This window comes from Anas acuta, chromosome 1 (genome assembly GCF_963932015.1).
Source record: "Anas acuta chromosome 1, bAnaAcu1.1, whole genome shotgun sequence".
NCBI classification, from domain to species: Eukaryota; Metazoa; Chordata; class Aves; order Anseriformes; family Anatidae; genus Anas; species Anas acuta.
In genome coordinates, this window is record NC_088979.1 from 185,671,524 (window position 1) to 185,694,501 (window position 22,978).

General features: G+C 34.5%; 1 protein-coding gene across 9 annotated transcripts in view; it reads left to right on the forward strand.

The window, feature by feature from the left end:
- Positions 1-22,978, forward strand: part of BRD1 (bromodomain containing 1) — a 69,377-nt gene that overhangs the window by 17,072 nt on the left and 29,327 nt on the right. For 8 of the 9 annotated variants that reach the window (XR_011092061.1, XM_068669691.1, XM_068669692.1 and 5 more), the window contains 5 exons: positions 12,162-12,318; positions 17,486-17,617; positions 18,809-18,937; positions 19,755-20,067; positions 20,838-21,098. Coding sequence is in view for 8 of the 9 variants with exons in the window: in XM_068669691.1 (XP_068525792.1) it covers positions 12,162-12,318; positions 17,486-17,617; positions 18,809-18,937; positions 19,755-20,067; positions 20,838-21,098 (992 nt within the window). In the remaining variant the exon portion in view is untranslated. The remainder of the gene's footprint in view (positions 1-12,161; positions 12,319-17,485; positions 17,618-18,808; positions 18,938-19,754; positions 20,068-20,837; positions 21,099-22,978) is intronic. The other variant, XM_068669694.1, reaches the window with a different exon arrangement.

Below are 22,978 nucleotides of genomic sequence, written 5' to 3' on the forward strand. Positions count from 1 at the left end.
TTTTAGAAAAGTTGATTGTAAATTAGTTGCATTCTTAGTCATGTAACCAAAAATGAATGTGCTCTCCCATACAATTCTGCTATAAAATCTATTCTATAACTTCAGTGTAATCTTTCTGTTTGAACAAAAAATAATTAATGAACGTGCAAATGAGTTTTAATCCTAACCGTGTCTTCACTTACAAATTCATTTTTTGTAAGATCTGTTTAAGCTGATTCTTCTACTAGTGTACCTGTTGCAGTTCTCGCAGAAGCTTTTATTACTACTGCAAATATAAACACCAGAGCTGAAGTTACCCTTTACATTTAACGTGCCATGTTTTTGTATTTTAACAGTGATGAGCAGGGGGCTTGCAGATGGCTCTAGATCTGGTGAGGCTAGAGGAGTGTTGCCTGCCTGAGAAAGTGGGGGTGGTTCAAGTGGTGTTTTCATATGTAATAACGGAATGGAGCAAAATGGAAATGTTGTTTATCTTTGTTTCAGGGGTTAAAGGTTTTGGAACCAATTAGATTAGCTACATCGTAGTTTAAAAGAGCTGTATTGTCTCATTTCAGATTTCTTTCACTTCTAATGCATTTCAGCAGTGGAAATACATGTTTTGGGGATATGAGTAATGAAGAAAAGCTCTGGGTTAGAAAGATACAACTTTGGTTTTGCTGAACATTTGATAAATAACTCACTGTGCTAAAAAAATGCAAAATTGGACTATTGGGACTAAAACCAAGTTTGCCTTTATTGAGTATTTGTTTTGATACCAGCTTTTACAACATCAGTATGTTTGCTTAACCCTTGAATTAAATTCTTATTGAAGTTAATAATAGCACTTTAGAAAGTTTCTCCAAAAAGGCACCAATTCCCATGTGCAGCTTAATCATGTACAAGGTTCTTAGGATAATATAAATAAACCATGCTTTTTGAAAGCTGGATCCAAAGTCTCAGGTAATGAACACTTAAAACTGCTTAAATTAATCTAAATAAGTAATGTTTTGAGATTGCAGTCCCTTCCTGCAATAAGATTTGCTAATGTATGTAGCTAGCTATATATTGACTTTGACAAACAGCCTTTAGCTCCTGTGTGGTGTTTGCAAACATCAGATAGTTACACTGTTCAGTTCTGTGATTCGCTTGGTTTTGTTTGGTGATACACTGAAGAAAGGCTTAAGTTGACAGTTAGCAACAAATCTTGTTATTTGAAATGGTGCTTTTGTCCATGGGAGGGGGAGCTCATATAAAAGAATTTCCTTTTGACTGAATTAAGACAATCCTGATTGATTTTTTTTTTCTCCTTCTCTGAATAAACTACAAAAGGCAATGGGCTATGTGAGAGTTGAGAACGAGAATGCATGTTCTCAGTTGTAGCACTGGTAATGCTTGCCACAGGTAACTGTCAGACACCAACACTAAAAGGATAGTATCGTCAGAATTGTATTAGTTCTTTTTATGTGTTGTTGCATGCGAGGAACAGACTTGTAAAGGGTATTCATTTCTAAACTTCTTTCCAGAACTGCAGAGGGTCAGTTGTATTCCATGTATGCTCAGCTTCATGTTACTGGATGCAAGCATAGATATTTGTATTAATTGACAAAATACAATTTCCTGATACTGTATTCTGTATCAGAGGTGCACGCTCGTGGTGGTGTTTGGCTTGGTGCAATTTCTTCATCATTAATATCTAGACGATAGCTGCAGTAGTACACAAATGTGAAGAATATAGTGAGCAGGAAAATATTTGGTGGATGTAGCCATTGAGCACACCTGCTCAGGGAAACCATTCTTGTCATACATGTTTAGCTGAAGGTAGAAGGGATGTACTCTCCACAGATACCTTAAAGGAGGCTGTAGTGAGGTGGGGGTTGGCCTGTTCTCCCACGTGCCTGGTGACAGGACGAGGGGGAATGGGCTAAAGTTGTGCCAGGGGAGTTTTAGGTTAGATGTTAGGAAGAACTTCTTTACTGAAAGGGTTGTTAGGCACTGGAACAGGCTGCCCAGGGAGGTGGTGGAGTCACCATCCCTGGAAGTCTTTAAAAGACGTTTAGATGTAGAGCTTAGGGATATGGTTTAGTGGGGACTGTTAGTGTTAGGTTAGAGGTTGGACTCGATGATCTTGAGGTCTCTTCCAACCTAGAAATTCTGTGTGATTCTGTGTGTGTATGTTGTTGGTGAGTGTATGTAGAAGACTGGACATTGCACTGACACCAATTATAATAATTCTGTACTATAAGACATCTGTCTTAATATTCAAGGTATGTTAAAAATACTGGTGTAAAACAATGTACTTCATAATTTTTGACAACTTTTTGTAACTCATTAATTTCTGTATCTACTTCAAATTACACAGGTTGTAATTCCTTAGTCATTTATAATCTGTCTATTCTGTCTATTATATGGCCCCACAGGCTTGTCATCTGGGAGCTACTGAGTGTAGGGTCAGAAGATTTTAAATGGTTTTAATAGGAGATGAATGCTTGTTTCCCCTCCCTTCTTTTTATTTCTGGGCATCTATCCTCTCTTACCTCATTTTTTTTAGGAAGTCCATACCTAAGTATCCACTTTCAAAGGTGTGGGATGTCACATTAGAGCCTGGAGGTGTCTTCAGTTTTCAGTGCTGTCAGTGCAGGCTCTTTAGTAAGTTGCTTAGCACTTGGAATAGTATATGAGACTAATGGGGAATCTCATATGTATATACATGATTTGCATCAGACCTTTCTGTTTACAGAAGTGTGTTCTCTCTTCAGTAAGAAATTCCACTCATTTTTTGTTGAAATATAAAGTGTTGAAAATTGTTGCTTCTCTTGAATTCATCAGCTTTTTTTTTTTTTTTTTTTTTCAAGGCACAGAAATGAGCTTAATCTAGTCTCATGCTTCTGGGAAGTGTCAGAGCAGCTACACACTTTGTGGGAGGAGGCAGCGGAGAAGGATGTTGCCTCCAGCCAAAGCTCTGTGTGACAGGGACAGTCAGTACCTGGGTGCTTTGGCAATAAAGTCAGAATGCCGACCTCCTGCTGTCACCAGCTAATTTGTCTGGAAACAGTGGCAAATTGTTTTTGCAGTGCCAAAGTGCAGGTGCATAGTTCACCGATGATGTGTGATGGTTGAATTTTGCCTAGTTAAATAAATTAGTCTTTTTTTTTTTTCCTTAATTAAGTACAAAAAGTATTGTCTTTAGATAGCAGGCCCAAAATTTCTGAGTTAGGAAATTCTGGTTTTTATGGTTGACTTGACAATCTAAACCTTGTTTCTTGTCTGCATGAGTTAACTTGTACTAGCTCTGCACATTTCTTGTGTTTTTTGTTTGTTTGTTTGTTTGTTTTGTTTTTTACCCTGTTGCTGCCTATCATTGACCTTTATAACAGCTACCTTACTCAGTGAATAGGATGGATGCACAAAGGAAGTTTTCAGAGAGAACATTACAACTAATCTGGTTTCTCTTATTTTTGAATGCTTGGTTCTGTATTATGAAAAACATTGTTTTGGTGTAGTCTCTTGATTTTGTGTGCTGAAAGAGGCATCTAGGATGTGATTGCTTTATGAAAAGCAAAGCTAATAGTAGTGTTTGTGTTGTCTAAAAATCTTGTATAAGTAGGATTTTGTGGACATATACTTGGGGGAAAAGTAAATAAAATACTTAATCTTCAGTATTTTGGAAATACATGCTGAGACACTGTAATCTGTTTCATTAAAAACACCATTCGTGCAGTTACTGCTCTAGTAAATGGAAGCAGACATTTTAAAGTATATAAATATTTGCTTTCGTTTTTAGTTTCTGTTTCTATGTGGTATATATGTAATGTCTGTAATTAAGAAAGCATTTGAAATGCAATACTTGTACAGGGAAGAAAAAAATAAGCGAAAGAACCACCACTTTAATAATAGATAGGAACAAGGCATTGTGCTTGCTTTTCATCTGTCAGCTGTGTTACATCACACTATTGAAAAAGCATGAAGGGTATTTCTGAAAGTAGCTAAGCAGCAAGCAGATAACTAAGAAAAAAATGTTAAGACAAAGATATTTTCAGCTGTCTTTAGAAATTAACACTTAAGCGTTTTGTATAACCAGAATTTTCCATGTTGACCTTTGCTGTGTTTAGAAATCACATTGTTCCCGGTGGTACGACCGGCTTTCTGTAGCTGTGTGTCTCAAGGCAGAACTGGTGTGTGTTTGTTTTGTAATTAATCTGGTAGAAATTACCCTACTTTCTTAACAATTAACTGTAGTTATATCTAGACACAGGAATCTTCATTGCCTCTAAAGTGGAGCATGGACCAGAAAAATAAATGAAGAGAAAGTGATGGATGAAACACCATATAAGCGGGAAGAAACATACATGAAGGCCTTTGAAATACTGTCAGTCTGCTCTTGCGGATGATGCATCTTGACTGTACATGTGGCTTGAGGGTTTCTTCTTGGTGTTTATTTTGATGTTTTAGTGCGTTGGTTTTCTCTAATACTTTCTGAAAGATTGTAAGTGTGGGAAAATAACAATAAATACTACTTAAAGTTCAACATCAGAAAAAAACATTGGATAATGCTACTAGGACCAGTGTTGCAATGAAGCCATATAAATGCAGACCATTGCTTATTAGCCATATGCTTATTAGCTTGAATACATGCGTGTGTATATATACTTCCTCACAATGATCCTTATTTCAATTATAGGAGAGCATGATGGAGGTAGGCCTTATGGCTGCACCTAGTAATGAGGTGGTGGAACCACTTAGGTGTAAAGTATAAGGGGATGCCACCAGCAGTCAGTCACCGATGTTTCTTATCAGGTGGATCAACTTCAAAACCTTCTCTATGCATAGAAGTCATCTATTGAAGTCATCCTACCCCTCTTGCTTAAATTAAAAATTAACAAATAATTCCCTAAATCGAGAAAAGAAGTTCTAGAGTGGTCTCCAGCTTTGCCTCAGTGTTATTTAAAGCAAACAAGATAATAATAAAAACAGTAACTGATGAGCTTTATTTTCAAGCCAGTTCATCTTGACTGCAGTTGCCTTTTTAGATAAGAATTAGTAAATGTGTTTAAGGGAAAAAAAAGAAGTGGAATTTCATTTAAAAGGGAGGGCGGGGGAGGGCAGAGCATATTTGTATCTGGCAATAAAAGCCAAATATTGGCTGATTTCTGGGGGGGGTGATTCCTCCCTCATCCTTAGGGTAGAAATGATGCCTCATATTTAAACACTCCCTTTTTACAAAAGGGGTGCAGGAAAATACTATAGGTAAAATTTTCTCCTTTTTTTTTTTGTGTGTGTGTATTGTTTATTTCATGTGTACAGGTCAAAGAAGCTTAGAAGTGGAATTAAAATATATTAGATATTTTGGCATGATGCATCATTAGTGCCCTGTGCGTGCTCAGGGTTTGATTTAAAGTTAGGGAGGTCAAAATTCATGACCTGAATTTAACAGTAATAAAACACCACAGCTACTTGAAATAATTTTTTCCCTTGGTACTTCTGAGTTTCACCAATTGTGTGAACTTCCATTATGTGTGTTTTTTTGTTTTGTTTTTGTGGTGACTAGAGGGTGATACATCTAATTCTATACAAAATCAAGATTTTCTGTATGAATTGTCTGAAGAACGGTTTATTTTTTTTATTCAATAGTCCAAGTTACAAAATTCACAAAAAAAAAAAGTAAATTAAAGTTTTAATTTCCATTATAGAGAAAAGGCTGTTTTGGGTTAATATTTTACTAGTTTGCTAATGTGAGTTTAGCTTTAGAGATTATATTTCAAAATCATAAACAGTATGGTTATGACTCCTTCAATGAAAGCAAATATTTTGTATGCTTTCAAAGAAAAGTCATGACCCTAAGATGTATAGAAAGAGGCAGAAGGAAATCTGTGCTTGTGATTTTTTTCTGAGAAGGCTAAGGAAGTTTTCCAGTGTGACTGGGTTTTGTTGTTGCTGCAGTTTGTGTTTTTTTCCTCTACCTTATCCAAAGGTTTGGAAGGTCATAGAGTTCATTGGGAGGATAGGAACAAAGCAACCTGTTATCACTAATAGAGAAGGGACTGGAATTAATGTAGCATTTTCTAAGCCCTTCAGTGCAACATTCTACTTTCTACCTAAGAAAACTTCCAAGCTGCTTGCTTAGTTTCAGTCACTTGAAGCATGAAGCATGTTTCCTATGTGTTCAGTAAAAATTAAATTAAATGCCAATAAAATTTAGAGTAATAAGTAGGAACCTGAAGACACTTTGAGGCTTTGGGAAATATATCAGAGGAAAAAAATATATTATCAGACTTAATCTAACAGAGAGAGGTAAATTTACTAGCTGGAATGCTAAAACATATAAAATATATACACCTCTGAGAGCTGAAGTTTTGTATACAGAGCTAGGAGGAGTGCTTGGCCAGGTGCCAGAACTCATTCCAATTCCCAAAGCAGGAACTTCCCCAGCTTTTTTTTTTTGTTCCGTTTTTCCGTTAATTCTTTTCCAGTCGGTGTCAGTGGAATTACTGTAATCGTTTGTAGTTAATATTTGTGTCTTTTTTTTTTTTTTTTTCCTGTTTCCTGGGAGTCTCGGTATGTTCTCTGGAACTTTGCTGAGCAAGGCTTGAAAGCCTTGGATGCACGGTTTCCTTAGTAACAATTAATTCAATTTAGATATTTCGTGTTTTGTTCTGACAGCTTTTTAAAAACATATCTGCAGCCTTCGTATTTGAAAGGGGTATTTTATTTGCACAGTGAAGTGGAACGTCATTCGATTGTTTATAGGTATTACCACAGTTCAAGAGACATTGGGTATTCTAGTGATGCTAAATATAATTTTATGGAGTATAAGTCAGTCTTTGCTGGTATTTCACATGAAGCTTTAATCCAGCTGTGATGGATAAAGGAAAATACAAAATCACAAATCAATACTGCAGGCTTAGGAGAAGTACAGTAGTTAAAATACTAGTTTTAGTTCATGTTTAAAATTTGATTGGTTTTAGTGGGTGGGTATTTACTGTTACTGAATCTTGCTGATTCTCATCTGACCTTCCTTCTGCCAGAATTACTTAGAGTAATCCAGGGAGTGGAGGGGGACAAAAAAAACAAACAAACAAACAAAAAAAAAACAAACCAACAAAATTAGCCTTAAGATGGAATTTATCTTTCTGGATTGTATTTTTGAAAACTTGAGGATGGAGAGATACTGTATAAATCTTGAGGTATTAGAATTCTTAAAACAGTATCAGTGGGGTTAGACAGCAAGCATTGTCCGTGCAGCAATCAGTGATGATTAATAGAAAATAGTAGATTATCTATTGCTGGCTTTCCAATGCTGAACTGCCACATAGTCACAAAAGGGAATGTTTTTACTCCTCCATGTAACCAGTTGCTGTAGTTGCCACAGAGACAGCTATACTGAAACTGGTAGAGGGAGGCAGCCACCCGTAGGAAGGAGGAAGCTCTGAGATTGCTAATATCGCACCAGCAGATCTCTTGTGTTGAGGGAAAATATTCTATGCACTTAGCAAAAAAATGAAGAAATACAGGATTAGTGTTACTTCTCACAGTTTAGTTCAGATGTCTTTAACCATTAAGAGTACTGCTGTTGGCAGGGGAGATATCAAGCCTCTCTGTGTGAGGACGGGTAGAGTAGTGCAGCTGATATACAACAGCTTGGGTAAGGAATTTTTGTTTATTAACTTTAATCTTAAATTTGAGTCTGTCTTACCTTTTCAAAACAAAACGGTTTCCTCTCCTTCTCCTTCTGTTGCTTTTGTAAATGCCTTGTATTTTTAATGCCATAATTTATTCTCAACTAGAGTATAGTTTCAGGCTTGGAACTGCAGATGGTGTTTGAAAGCTTCAGTTGAAAAGCAAACTGTCTCTTTTTTAAGATAAGCATGGGATTCTAAGATACTTCCATATCATGTTTGTAGCGCATGTCAGTGTTTTACAGTAGGAGACAAGTGGGGCTGGGGGAGGGAAGTAGTGTTCGCTTTCTTGGTTGCCTGTGACACAAATACATAATAGTTCTGAAAATGTTCTTGTAACTGCATAGCATTGGGATGTATTCCCCCAGGAAAAAAAAATCAATAGGGAGTGTGCCTGGTGGTGCCAAACATCAAAAGGCTGCAGTGGTCAGACAGGGTTCCTTGAGAAAATGGTTGGGTTGAGATGCTACAACAGGCATCAGTATCGTTGGGTTTGTGAACTCGAAACCTAATGCATCTGTTATGGGACCAGTTACATATTGAGAGTACCAAATATAGTGGGAGAACAACTACGGTTTAAGAAATTTTGAAAAATCTAAAATATGTTTTTTTTTTTTTTTCTGACTGTTAACTTATAAGGCTAAAGAGAAACCATTGAGAGAAATATATAAATCTTATTTATAGGTTATCTGTGATGCTCCAATATTATTTATTTTAAATAAGTGAAAAGTTGAGGGGTAAAAGCAATGTGCTGTGAGCAATGCTGAGCTGCTCTTCAGGCCTGAGAACATTGATTCTTGCTACGCTGAATTACAGCTTGAAAACTTGTTTAGCTTAATTGTGTTGATTAAGTATTTAGAAAGGAAATTGTTTAACACAACATCATCCATTTCAGAAGACTTCTTGGGAATTTTGTCTTAACTAATTCTCTGTTCCCTAAGGAACGTGGGCAGCAAGGACAGTTCTCATCTCTTGTGCTTGCTTTCTGTAGCCATTATAGTTGTGACTTTTCATTTTCTGACGTGTCTGAAGTCGGTTATAGAGGAAGCAATAATGCTGGTAGTTCCTTTCAAGTGTGTGATCCTATGTTCCCTTCTTTGTGGGCTGTCTGGAACAGTAGTCTTAGCTTCTTTGGCAGTCTCAATATATATTATGTTAAAAAAAGAGGGAGATAAAGTAGTTCATTGTAATGAGAGTTACCTATTATTTCTGAAGATAAAGCACTATGGGTTAAATTAATACACCTGTGTTTACAGTGCATTTTAAATCTGATTTATATTCTCTTAACACAATGCTAGATTTACAGTAAACACTTGCTTTTACAAAATAAAAACACTAGAGAAAATTATTCTTTCATGATGTTATAGTTGGCAAAAGCTCTAGGGTGGATGGGTACCTTGGCAGTAATTTCTGTCACTGGTGTGTTTTGTGTCATTCTGGGAGGTGATCTAAATTCTTCTGTAAGTTCTGCCTCTTCCTGGGGGAGCTGACAGCATAGTACAGCTGTTAGTCCTGTCTTATGCAAGTCAGATCCTGGATTGCAAAACTATGAACTCTTCAAACAGCTCTCTTATCTGACTTAAATATATATATATATATATATTTATATATAAAACTCTTCAACAATTTCTTTAATATTACATCTCTTTATTGGAAGGAGGAAGAGGGGGAGGTGAAGCATGCAGCAAGCTCCCTAAGGACATCAAAGGATTTCAAATTTTGTTTGAAAAATTAGTTTCAATGTTTCAGACCTTAGTTCTAGCTCAGGTAGCAGAAAACACCGTGTTCAATACTGATACATATGTGTGTTTAATTCATGTGTGTGTTCAAGTTCACCACAGCTGAATTTATCTTTGAGTCCGAGTAAGAGTTTCCCATGATGGTAGTTAGCTCTGTCAAAGGCAAGACCTTCAAAATCAGTACCTGGGCTGAGCTACTTCTAGGGTTTTACGGCAATAGGCGAATCCTGTCTTATTTCTCCCACATCTGTCAAAATGTGAAGCATTTCAGACAGTGAAAGTCCTCCTGGGAGCATCTGACTAAACAAAAAGTTGATCAACAAACTGTACTATAGGGTTTTCAGGGGCTAATGGCAGATGTAATGTCTTGAGTCATTGAGATCAGCTGCTCTGTAGATGTGTGTGATGTGAAGAGCCTCTGACCTCTGCATTCTGAGAAACGAAAATGTGGTTCACGTTGTATTTCTACTGCCGAAGCCTGGTGTCTAAATGAAATATGAACAGCCAGGCTTTGGTTTTATTTGGAGGGTAGGGAGAGAACAGTAGGTTCCTACAACTTGTTAGGTCGTTTCTACACTGTGAACTACTTGTTTTTATTTTGAAAGCTGGAAAATATCTTCTGCAAACATCTCTCCTAAAGCTTTTTCTAGCACACTGCTATCATAATTATCTAAGAATAGAATGGTTTGTTATGTGAATGGGCAGATGTACTTAAAGCTCTAATTAAAGATGTTTGCGTAGTCTTGCCACATCTGATGGGCGTGAAGCCAGCGCACCTTTCTTCATGTGGAGTTATGATTCTCAGATCTCTCCAAATAGGTATATATTTGATTGCTTTTTTGACTCACTTCAGTAGGTTTTGCTATTTTCAAGACAGATGACAGTAATCTTTTTTGATTAAATTATGTAATTAGCTGTGATTGTATACAATTAACTTGTATGTGAAGTTTAATATAGTTATATTAATGCATGTTTTGCCTGTGAAAGGCTTTTAAGAGTAAGTTAGTGAAAGACTTTCTAACTTACCTGTAAGTTACGCTAGAATTTATCAAGAATGCTGAAGGACAAAGTGGGACTGTATTTTCAAGACCTGTGTTTGCTCTGCCTTTACCCTATGATGATTGAAAGCTCTGTAACTACATGTAGCATAATCTTGAGTAGACCTATTGCATCTTACCTTTTACGTAGCCAAGAAAAAACAACCAGGGATAAATGGCCTTTGTCAAGCTCTGGGTAGACTTGCATGCATGTTTGTTTGAAGAATACTGTTCAAGCTTCCAAAGCATTCTTAAACATAATTTTACTAAAGGACTACTCATAACTTTATATTTTGTTTATGTATTTGACTACTTCTATCATTTAGCTGAGAAACTGCTTTATTCCTAATACTAAAAGGGAAAAAGCTACAAAATACCAATATGTAAATGTTCAGAATTTTTATTTAAATGCTTCATGGTACTGTTGGTACATGGTACAGATGCCTCTTTTGACTTTTTTTTGCCTATTTTGTTATTAAATTTAATTGGACAGTCTTTGACAGATCTAGTGCTATGCATTGTAGAGTTTTCCTACAGGTAGTAGTAGACTGCCTGGAGAACAAACAGATTTTTGTTCATTCATATTATCCTTTCTATAACTCTGTCTTACATCCAGCTCTGGGAAATTCTTTCCTCTCTCTGACTCACCCAACTGAATGAACAACCCTTCTGACAGTGCAGGTGGTTGATATATTGGGACACCTGGTGTTAATTTTGCAAGGGCTGCCGTCAGCCACAAATCCCTGCAATATCAAAGAAAGACAAAAACTTCTACAACCATCAAGGTTTTGTACTTTTGCACTGTGAATTCAAAATGTTGTAGGCACAGCGTTGAAGATCTATTTCAAAGGAACTTTTATTTGTAAATGTTGAGATGTTTATGTCATGTTTTGTGAGACTCCTGTTGTTTTAACAGGCAAGTTTGTCATTATTTCAAAAAATAGCTCTTGAGGTAGTTGTGCATGTTAGATTCTAGGAAAGTGCAATGTGAACAATATTTGTGTGTTAAACAGTGTTTGGAGAAAATGCTGTTTATTTAATCAAGATATTTTGCTTAACTTTTTATCATCCCCTGTTGCAGCTTTTCTGTGTGGATGTTTTCATATGCATCGTGTAAAAATCATAAGTGTTTAGCTGTTTAACGTTTCTTTTTCTTCCCTTTATTTGCCAAAAGATTCATATCAGTAGATCAATAATACAAGTTCTATTGACAAGTACAGAGAGTATTCACCTGTTTTTATGTTAAAATTTTGTAGATGTATTGTCTTTGAAACAAATTATTCATTCTGTGTGAAGATAATATTAAACATGCAACAAATGATACAAAAACTTCAGTAGGGTTTTAAAGCTTTCTGTTTTGTTTTCAGAAGGAAATTTATTCTAAAATGTACATTAAGTTTTATTCTCAGCCTTTATCTGGTCTTGTTCTTGAGAAAACTAATGATCATGAAAAAAATTGATGTCCTTAAGGATCAGTTAACATTAAAGTACCTTAACATATCTGTTAAATACATCTGCTTGATGCTGTATTTCTGATTTTAATATACTGTTGAGAGATAACTGTGCTGAAAGTGATGTAATTGAAAGAAAAATGTGGTGATACATTACACTGCTGTTAGTACAGTATACATTCATATATATATGTATATATATACCTGATGTTGAATTTCCTTAGACAAATATGTTTTATGCTTTGCTGGAAAAAATACAATATCAGTTTTTCCATATTTTAGATTAAATAAGATTATGAATCAGGTGGCCATTCAGCGGAAGAAGCAGTTTGTTGAACGAGTGCACAGTTACTGGTTGCTTAAAAGGCTGTCTAGGAATGGTGTTCCTCTATTGAGAAGGCTGCAGTCCAGTTTACAGTCACAAAGAAACACACAACAGGTAGGTGACATAATTTTTTACTTAGAAAAAGAAATCAGAAGGTCTTATTTTAAAGAGTAAAAGAATTAATCAGGAAACATAGCACCAAGTAAAACCTTTATCTTATTCAGCATTTAGTAAAAGCTTTACCTTACTTTTAATGTACAGTTTCAAATTCAAGTCACGTTTAACTCTTTATTTAACTCTTTTTACTTTTGAAATCTGAAAAAATATTCGCACAGGGTAATCTTTTATTTGCCTAAATGTTTCACAAAATATTTAACAAAACTATCTAGTATTATTTATTGATTTAGATTTGTTTTTTTTAGAAATCATTCATCAATGTGCCATGAGTTAGTCCATCCATTAACAGATGGAAAACAGATTTCTTCTTTGACATGCATAACTAAAAAACAAAACAAACAAAAAAAAAAAACATGAACTTTTACAGAGTAAAAGGTTAAACATCATATGAGTTCTGTGTTCAAGTTAGAACCTTATTGTCCACATTGTTTGGTAGTAACAAAAGAAAGAACAAGATGTGGATGAAGTTCAAAGGCCTGATGATGCAACTTTTAGTTTTACTTTTGACACAATTCAGTTGAGTTATAGGCAGGCATAAATTCATGCTTATATTTTGTTCTAGTTAAATTCAACCTATCTTTAAACAACTTTGATTTATTTAAGTTGTAAGCATTTACCAGTTAAAATTTGTAAAAAAAAAAAAAAAAAAAAAAAAAAATCAGTGCAGATTTGTATCACAATCATAAAGCAGTTCTATTCTGTTTCTCATTTTTTTAATATGAACAACTTTAGCAACATTAGAGGTTTAGGCAGGTCTCCTGTTGTCTGGTTTCAAGGCACGGAGTAACTTTGAAAGTAACTAAAACTTTTTTTTTGTATTCCGTACCTGGATCCATGTAATAGTCCTTGAAGCACTGTGAAACATGGTGTGAAAATTCTTCCTGCATTCCAGTTACCTTTTAAAATGAACTAATAATATCAGTTCTGAGTTCTTTCCATTCTCCAGATGTTTGATTTCCAGTGGAGTTGTTACTGTAAAGTAACCTCGAGATCTTCAGAATGTGTTTTATAACTTTAAAAACTTTGTATATGACTATCATTTATTTGAATTAAATTGAAAATTTTCCCCCTTTGTAGCTTAACTATTAATTTCATTTGTATTACGCTGAAAAATTACAATTGAATTGGACTTCATCTTTAGAAAATAAAATGCAACTTTCAAGCAAAGTTGAGTATTAAATTGACCTGTTTGATGATAAACATGTAGGTTGTGCTGCTCAGTGAGTAGCAAGTGCCTTGTGTGTGACACTGTCTTCTCTGTAACATCATCTAGAGGTATTTATAATACCTTTTACAGTAGTCATAACTACAAAGAATTAGATGTGTTAGTCATCTTCATTACTCAAGTGTAGGCCAAACCATAATGAAGCCTTTAATTAACAGCCATAGCTGTATATAAAAAAGAAATATATATATATTAAAAACAGCTATGGCTGTTTATTAAACTCCTCAGAAATTTGAGATGCAAATTACTTTTGCCAGTCAAGTGGGGCAAGTGTGCATGATTTTGTTAATTTCGGTCTGGATGAGAAAATTATTTTTACCTGATTTTAGGTTTGAGGTCAAAATGTCAAAAACTCTGGTTTTCAGTCAGTCACAGGAACATAAGTGCCAGTGTAATACAGATTCAGAAGAGGTGGTTCTGTTTTTTTGTTGTTGTTTGGTTTTAATTTAAATTGAACAGAAATGTGAAGATCAGGATTCTGAATTAAAACCTGAAACTGATTCAAGATGTCAAGTGTTTGTGATCCCTACTCAATGTTTGTTTACTAGAACAGATTTGGCAGAAGAAGTGTTCCCAGGGTTTAAAAATTACTTCTTAATGACTGTGTTAGAGCTTAGTTATGTTGGGCTTTTGAAGGTGATACCTATCAACAAATGGTTCTAAACAAAAGAGATTTTATGTAGCACTTCACCAGCTGAAGGAGCAAGGAACCCTCTGAAAGAATGGTTTGTGCTGTCACTTCTTTCTCCACCTGCATAATCAGGAAAGATATTGGAAATAATAAACCTAGAGCCCCATTATTTTCATGCAGTTAGAAACTTTTTGAATAAAAATAAGACATGAAATTAAAGTGGAATAGCTGTTGCTGCTATAGAGAGGATGTTTGAAAACTGCTCTTTGGAAAAAGAATGGAAAAGTTGAAAGTGCTGCTGGTTAAGGTTATACCTGCAGTGACGATTTCAGTAAGAACACTAATTGCAGTCACAAAATGGTTTTGGCTGGCATATGAATAGCAGCAGGTAATCTAAGGATTGAGGCTGTCCCCATATATTCACATCCAGTGACATACAGTGACAGTGTGCCCACTGGTACCATGTGCTTTATGGTCAGAGATGGAGCTGAAGATGAGTTCTCAATTGGTGTATGTTCTGTGTGTAGACTTAGAAGTGTTTTCACACAATATTAGTAAATATCAGTTTTAGCTTTCCTGGATAATGCATCTTTTGGTGTTTGGTAAGAACTATGTTCATTGTAAAGCATCAGTTTTGTTCTAAATTTGTCTTCTGTTGTCAGCAAGAAGTTTTTTTCTGGCTTTGTTATGGGAAGAAAGTTTTGGAGGGAAGAACTCTTTATCAGGAGGTTAATAGAAAATGTGCTTGTCATCAGGGTTTTGAGAAATTAAAATTTTGAAAGGGACTTGTTTTATCCAAGTTTTCTCTGTACAGATACAGGAAGCCAGTGCATCAACAGTTCTTTTCAACTTGCCTGTATCTTTTAATTTAATTAAGGTATATGTTATCTAATAAAGTATAAAAAGAGTTTGTATCAGCTAGTATAACTGCCAACATCACTTTGCACATAAGTGATGCAAAACTGTAAGTTTGCCATTAATCCCTAGTCCCAAGTGACTTTCAAGGAAGGAGTATAGTGTATGTACGCCCAAGAAGAAAGCAGACAAGGTGCTGTAGATGCTTTGGGTCACATCAGCACATTTAAACCTACCTGGTTATCTTACAGAATGAAATATTATGCTTATCTCATAGACATATCTGTAGCAGGTGAAACAAGTGGTTCAGTTTTTTAAAAAAATCTTGAAAATACATGTTTTTAAGTGCAATTGCACCTTCAGATTTAGCCAAGTGAACTACACCAGACCTGTTCCAACAAAGCTACTTTTCTTGCTCTATTTAGGTTTCCTGACACACCTTAAAACTAGTATGGTTTTGTTGTCGTAGCTTTCAGCAGAATCAGTTCCCCAATCTGAACTATGCAATTACATTAGGCAAAAGAACAGACTATTGAATGAGTGCAAGCAAAACGGTAAGACTGCCACTTTTGACAAGGGCCAGAGCTGAATTTTGACTTTCAAAAACAGTAATACCATGGGGAAAAGAAGTATAAATATGTCAGTCAACAGGTTGTTTCTCCACATGTGGGATCTGGACTTGGAGATGGAGGGGTGTACAAGAACAGCAATTAGTGTCAGTGCAGATTTTCTGTTTCAGTGAGTCTCTGGAAATTCTATGGAATTAAAAATGTGCGTACTAATATTTGTACTGCTATCAAAGTTTACTCAGAAATATTCTGACCTTCAGCAGTTACTAGGTTTCTAACTCAAGACATAGCTTCTTTAAAGAAATGAAAACCAAAATAACTGTCAGTGGTAAAAGACCTTAGGAAAGGGAAGTAGAAAGTTCTAGTTACAGTTTTCAGTCTTTTTTTGTGTTATTTTGAAAAGGGGAACAAATTGCTGTTACCAGATTGCTCTACCAGGATACAGACCTAGTTAACAATTAAGGATTTTTCTAATTAAGAAGTTTTATTTGAATAAAACTATCTTCATAGTTTCCATGGGTATTGATCTTTACTTTTCCAAGGCATTTAAAGCACTAAAATATTCTATAGATTACTCAGCACTCACAGATCTGTTAGATATTTTTAAACACCCTTTTTTTTTTTTTTTTTTTTTTTTTTTTTTTTCAATTTTAGTACCTTTTGGCTGAAAAATTGCACAAGCTTTATTTAAAGGACTTATAATTACCTTCTATTAGGGATGTTTTTTCTATGAGTGTCACAGTTTGTAATGTGTGGTTACTGTTCACCTGCTTAGCCTGTTTTCCTTAATCCTCTTTTACTTTCTTATAACTTATGGAATTTATTTATGATTTGCTTATTTGTTTTAGTTAAAAAATAACAAATAAACAAAAAACTTACCAAATGTATATTGCATTATGCTAGTTCCAGGCCAGCATACAAAACTGTGGGTCTTTTCATGAGATTCCTTATTAAAATATTCTCATAAAATGTAATAATCCTCCAAAGCATGTTTTTTCTGTGCACTTGGTACTAGTAGCAGGACTTCTACTCTTTACCACAGTTCCTGAGGTTATGAATCTCTTTTGAATAATGTAGGTAGTATTATTTCAATATCTTTATTTTTCTTATGAAAAATAGTAAAAACAAAGAGGAAAGGCTGTATTCTGTGTGTACAGATCCAACTAAGTACTACAGGTATTTAAACAATTCTTCCTAAAAGTGCATTGTCATCCAGGTTGTATTACTGGATTTCTCTTTTTTTTTTTTTTTTTTCAGTACCATTTGAAGTTAGTATTTTATTTGACAATCTGCTATTCATTTCCTGTCCTCACTAGTCAGAATGATCTTGATGCTTTTACAAGCGTTTCCTGATTCTTCTGGGGGTGGGGGAGGTGGACTGTGTTGAGCACAGTAAGAGTTCATTTCTACCAGGCTTGTGTGATGTTTCTGAAGAAGCTGGTGATCATTAGAATAGAATAGAATACAATAGTTTAGTGGGAAGGGATCTACAAGGGTTATCAAGTGACTGACCACTTCAGGGCTAGTTTTCCTGGTTTGGATTTTGGTGTGAAAATACCAAGTTTTTGCTGGGTTGCTATTTGTTATATTGCTTTTTCTGATGTAAATAACCTTCATTATAGGCCTTTTCAGCTTTACAATTTTTGCTTTCAGCTATATAGTTGAAAAAATTAAGAATTGTAGTATGAAGCTTATTACTGAGTATGTATATAAAAAAAAAAGTTTATTCTTTCCAGTGAATACTTCTATATAATTGCATAAAACTAGCTTATAGAAAGAGATAAGTGTTTTCATTTCCTGAAAATCTATTGATTCTTTTCTTAGAGAGAAGATGATGAAGAAATGCAAGCCTTAAAAGAAAAATTGAAGTACTGGCAAAGGCTGCGCCATGATCTTGAAAGGGCACGTTTATTAATTGAACTTATACGTAAGCGTGAAAAGTTAAAAAGAGAGCAGGTAAATGTTTCTTTTAATTTTACTTTTTAATTTGGTGAAACTCTTCTGAAGGAAAGATAATTTAAGTATTCTCACACAGTTTTTGTAGTGCAAAGTCTGTGCTGTTTGTGCATGCACTCTCACACAAGCTGTTTAAAATATGTAAAGTTACTTAATAAGTCATTGTAAAGTTAATTGGTTTCTGAATAAATGTATAAAATTTGATTATCACATTTTCCCAATAGGTACCTTTATTGAGGAACACTTTTATTTGTTTGTCATAAAACACAAAAACCAAAAAGCTGCATCTAAATCATACAGCATTATAGGGTTAAGATAGCTAGGACAAGAGATGGGAGGAAGCAGTACTGCAGGAAGAGAATGTTTTATATGAAACTGTGAAAGCAACAAGTTTGCCTTTAGGACTCCTTAATTGTTCTTACTTGTAAAACGTGCTTTGTCTGTTTATGTGTATGCACCCACACCATAGATGTGTCATAAATAATTTATTTTTGCCTTGACAAAACTGTTTCAGTGTTGATAACTCTTGAAATGTCCTGAAAATAAACTGTAGAGGAGTTTTAATACTGTGAAAAAATAATGACAATTCTGAAGGGTGACCAAGTATTTGAAGATATAGATTCTGGTTGTTTAAATGATGTTTGGAATCTATATAGGACATGGTCTTTAAAATTACATTTGTTTGGGGTTTATATAGCCTGTAAATGTTCATCAGGTTCTCTTTTTGCATCTTGAAATTGTCATTACAAATGAAGACTAATTTTAAATAAATTGCATTTAAATTCTTGTTATTTTTGTTGGCAAAATATGAATCTCTTATGTAATAACTTCTCAGTGAAAATAATTACTATTAAAAATGAAGCAAAATTCAGTTATTACAGATTAAAAAAACGGGCTTTGAGAGGATGAGAAGCTAGAGTTGAAATTGAGTGAACAAAAGGATGAGTGATTTTTTTTTATAAAGTTATCAGCTGAAAACGTGTTAGACCCATGCCAACTGATGATACTGAAAGTAGCATTAAGATCTAGAAGTGTTATTTTTGAAAACTCACTTTCTTTGGTATTTCAGCTGAAGTTGAAGTAGTATTTTTTAATGTTTTTCATATCTAAAGTATTGTTACTGAAAGACAACTTACATTAAAATAGTATCTTAATAAAAAGTAATTCATTACGTAATTATTACTTCTTTAGGTCAAGATTGAGCAAGTTGCTATGGAACTTCAGCTTACTCCATTTACTGTACTTCTGCGATCAGTTCTGGATCAGCTGCAGGAAAAGGATTCTGCACGTATATTTGCTCAGCCAGTGAACCTTAAAGAGGTATGTTTTAAGCTTATTTTTTCCAGGGTTTTCCTTATGTGTGACCAAGTCATACCTAAACATAAGTAGCAGCAATTCATGGCATCACAGAATGCAGTGTTGCAACCGAATAGTGTTACTTTCTAACCTGTATTCTGATAACTTCAGTTATGCTGCTATGAAAATCTGTTCATATACCAAAATAATTTTTAGCAACTACACGTGCCAAATAAGATGGCAACATACTGATCTTCTGTTATAAGATTCTTTGATAGAGAAAATTTGAAGGGTGTCTTATAAATTGAAATGTGGATACTGTGTTCTTATTTGGAGGTAAAATTGTTTTTCATTTACCAGGAAAATAGGCGATATATACATGTGTGTATGTATGCATATGTGCATATCCATGTATACATGTATAGAAATATATATATGCAAAGTGTTTTTTTACATATATGCGTGTATGCGTTTACATATATGCGTATATTGTACGTGTGCAATAATCAAAATATATTTATAATACGTAAGATAAATGTATTTATACATAAATACACATATTTTTAGAACTATGTGTTTCATACGTACATGTTATAAGTAGTTTCAGCATCTGTTAGTAGACTTAGGCTACAAAGTCTTGTAACATGTACTGTTCTACTGGTGTATAAATGTTTACAATATCAAGATACGTAACTCTGCTACATTTTGCAGTTCTTGATCTTAGGTGTTAATATGTTAAAACATGCAGATCAGTTAGTAGCTGATATTATCTTATCCATAATATGAAAATTTTATCATAGTTTTACCCTTTTTTGTTGTTGTTTTAAATATTTATTCAAAGGTTCCAGACTATTTGGATCACATAAAACATCCTATGGATTTCTCTACCATGCGAAAACGGTTAGATGCTCAAGGCTATAAAAACCTCAGTGAGTTTGAAGAAGACTTCAATCTTATCATAGATAACTGTATGAAATACAATGCAAAAGATACAATATTCTATAGAGCTGCAGTGCGGTTAAGAGATCAAGGAGGTGTAGTTCTCAGGCAAGCTAGACGAGATGCTGAAGGAATTGGTTATAATAATGAAACTGGAATGCACTTACCTGAACGGCCTAAACTTGAGTCACCACAGCCTTTCTCTTGGGAAGATGGTAAGATGTTTTTGGATTGTTTTTGAACATTTTTGTCTTGTCGCATTTTTGGCGTGTGTAAATTCCATACAAATGCTTAAAACTGTAGCTGTTCAGTCTGCTGACTAGAATTTGTTTTCTCCACTAAAGACAGTGTTTGAAAGTTTCAGTTGATTCTCTTTTACTAGATCTGCCATTAGAAAGCACTGTCAAAATCAGAATCTGGAAGACAATGTTAAAGCCTAATTTAAAGAGATACATGAAAAAAGGTTTTAAGTTCAGCGCCTTCTTCCATATATTGTATCTGGTCATATATAGTGGAAAATGACTACCAGCATGTGTAAACTTCAGTACATTTTTAAATAACCCGTTGAATTAAAAAAAATCAAGCACACTTGTAATACTAGGAAATAAACAGCTTCCTTTAGACATGCACATTGGTTCTCTGAGTTGTTGACAGTGAAGGAAAATAACACTACTTTTATAACTAATCTCTCCCTGCTCTTTGACAAGAAGGAAATTACCTGATAGGGTGAAAAAGGTTAATTGTATTCCTTCTGACCTTGCTCAACTGCTTAGATTTCTTGAACAAAATTCAGATTAAGAAGAATTGTAGTAACATTATACAATTGGAATTCATGCCAGCATTTCTTTACTGGTAAAGGAAAGTGACTGAGACTAATCTAAGTAGCTTCTTGATAAGTTTTCAGTTTCAGCACGTGATTATTTTTTTTTCTGTTAGTATGTGGGAGACACTAACACATTTTCAATTATACATATTTTGACTTCAGTGGATAGATTACTGAATCCTGCGAACAGAGTGCATATGTCCTTGGAAGAACAGCTGAGAGAGTTGCTAGAAAAACTTGATCTTACCTGTGCAATGAAATCCAGTGGATCAAGGAGCAAAAGAGCAAAGCTTTTAAAGAAAGAAATCAGCAGTATTCGCAACAAATTAAGTCAGCAACACAACCAAGTTCCTCAAATAGAATCAGGTATTGGAAGTTTTGAAGAAGAAAGTGCAGCACTAGAACAGGATGGAGAAGAAGAAGGTAAGATTTATACCTTGTTTAAATTAGTACTACTGTGGACTTCTTCAATCAGCTGCTCTAATCACATTAATTAAACAGTGTAATAAATGAATATAATGTTTCATTTTTAAATGGATAAATAGCTGCTTAAGTACAATATGAGAACGATCCTTTTAGTTAAAACCTCTTTTCAATGTAGTAATACAAAAAGGAATCAACTGTCTGAGTGGAAAATATGTTTATACTTTCAGAAATCCACTTAAATGCCAAAATATGTATTAGGGATCATGTGAGCCTAAGTCAACCGTGTTGAAAATGTTGGCTCTTGTACAGTCATGTGTAGCTTTTCTATGATCTGCAGGCTCTTTGGGGAGGGTGGAGGGTAGGGTTTGTTTATTTGTTTCTTTTCTGTTTTAATAAAGCTAACTATTGATGGGAGTCATCAAACTTCATGTTGTAGAACCAAGGCAGCTAAATCTAACCAGCCCTTCCCCTTGTGCCTCTCTTCCTCCTTGAAATACTGGTCTCAGAACTACATCAACTGTTCGCTAGTTCCCATTGATTTCAGTGAGAGCAACATAATTGAAAGACCCAACTTTTTGTTACAGTTCAATATTGTATTTGATTCTTTTGTTTTTAACACAGTTACTGAGGTCTTTATTGCTCATTTTTAAATGAAGCAAACAAATCCAGTCTTTAAAAAAAAATGTTATTGAGAGGTTTTATTTTATAATCAGCTCTTCTCTAAAAAGCTAATCTATTTTTCTTTAGGAGGGTTAGAGGCATGTTTCATTTGGCATAACACTACTGAATTGTGGGAGGAAAGAGCGGAAGGGAAAGTGGAAGCATGATAATAAATAAAACAGTCCTGTGCAGCTTGATGCTATCAAAATTTTTGTGAAGTGAATAAAAAGACTGTCCTTAACTGCCATTCAAACAGCAACTTAGTGTTTGTTTCTTACTGTGACTAAGAGTGGTTTCCAAACATAATGTGCTTGAGATTTGAACGACAACAGTAGAAAAATTGTAATTGGATCAGCATGTGATTTACCTCGTTGTGAAGCTGTTAAACATTCTTAAGATGTTTAATGCTGTTTTATTTATTTATTTAAATCTCCTTCAAGTGATGATGCCTCTGGATATAGTCATTTAACAATGTACTTTGTCAGATAAAAAATGCACTAACTTTTTATTACTTGTAGCTTAACATTTTTATTACTCAGCCTTTAACTTTTGCAGCTCTTGTGCAAATAATAGACTAAAACTGAGCAGTAGCTGTTTTCTTAAATTTACAATATGTTTAAAATAATTATAAAGAACATCATCCAGAGTTGATTGGCATTGCTGTTACAGCAAAGAGTAGTAGTCAAGTTCAAGTTTTGGCTCTCAAATACTTAGAGGAAAGAGAACAAATATCTAAAAAAGAGAGATGAGGAAGGTAGCCACAAGAATCCTGTGCCCAGGATTACAGAAGCTGATTCTAGAAGAGCTGTGAATTAACACCTGGCAATTCTGTTTTTCAATTTCTGATTATGTTAAAAATGTGGTGGCAGAATAATGCAGTGAAATTTAGTTTTCAGTGTCTAAATTAAGTGTTTTTCTGTGCTTTAGTATTTTTGAGAATCTTTTCTAATTCATTGTGAGAAAAATAGAATTTGTTCAAAAAGGATAGTGATCTTGGATATTCTAAACTACAGTTTTTTTTTTTTTTTTTTTTTTTAATTGGTGCTACTGTAAATATGCTTATCTGACCCTAAATTTCATTCTAAATGTGCTCCAGAAATATTATTTACCAACTCTAATACTTGCATGCCTTCAAAGGATGTGAGCATAGTCACACTATTTTAGCACTATATTTTTAATAGGATCTGTGCTGTTGTTCAATGAAACCTTAAATGATA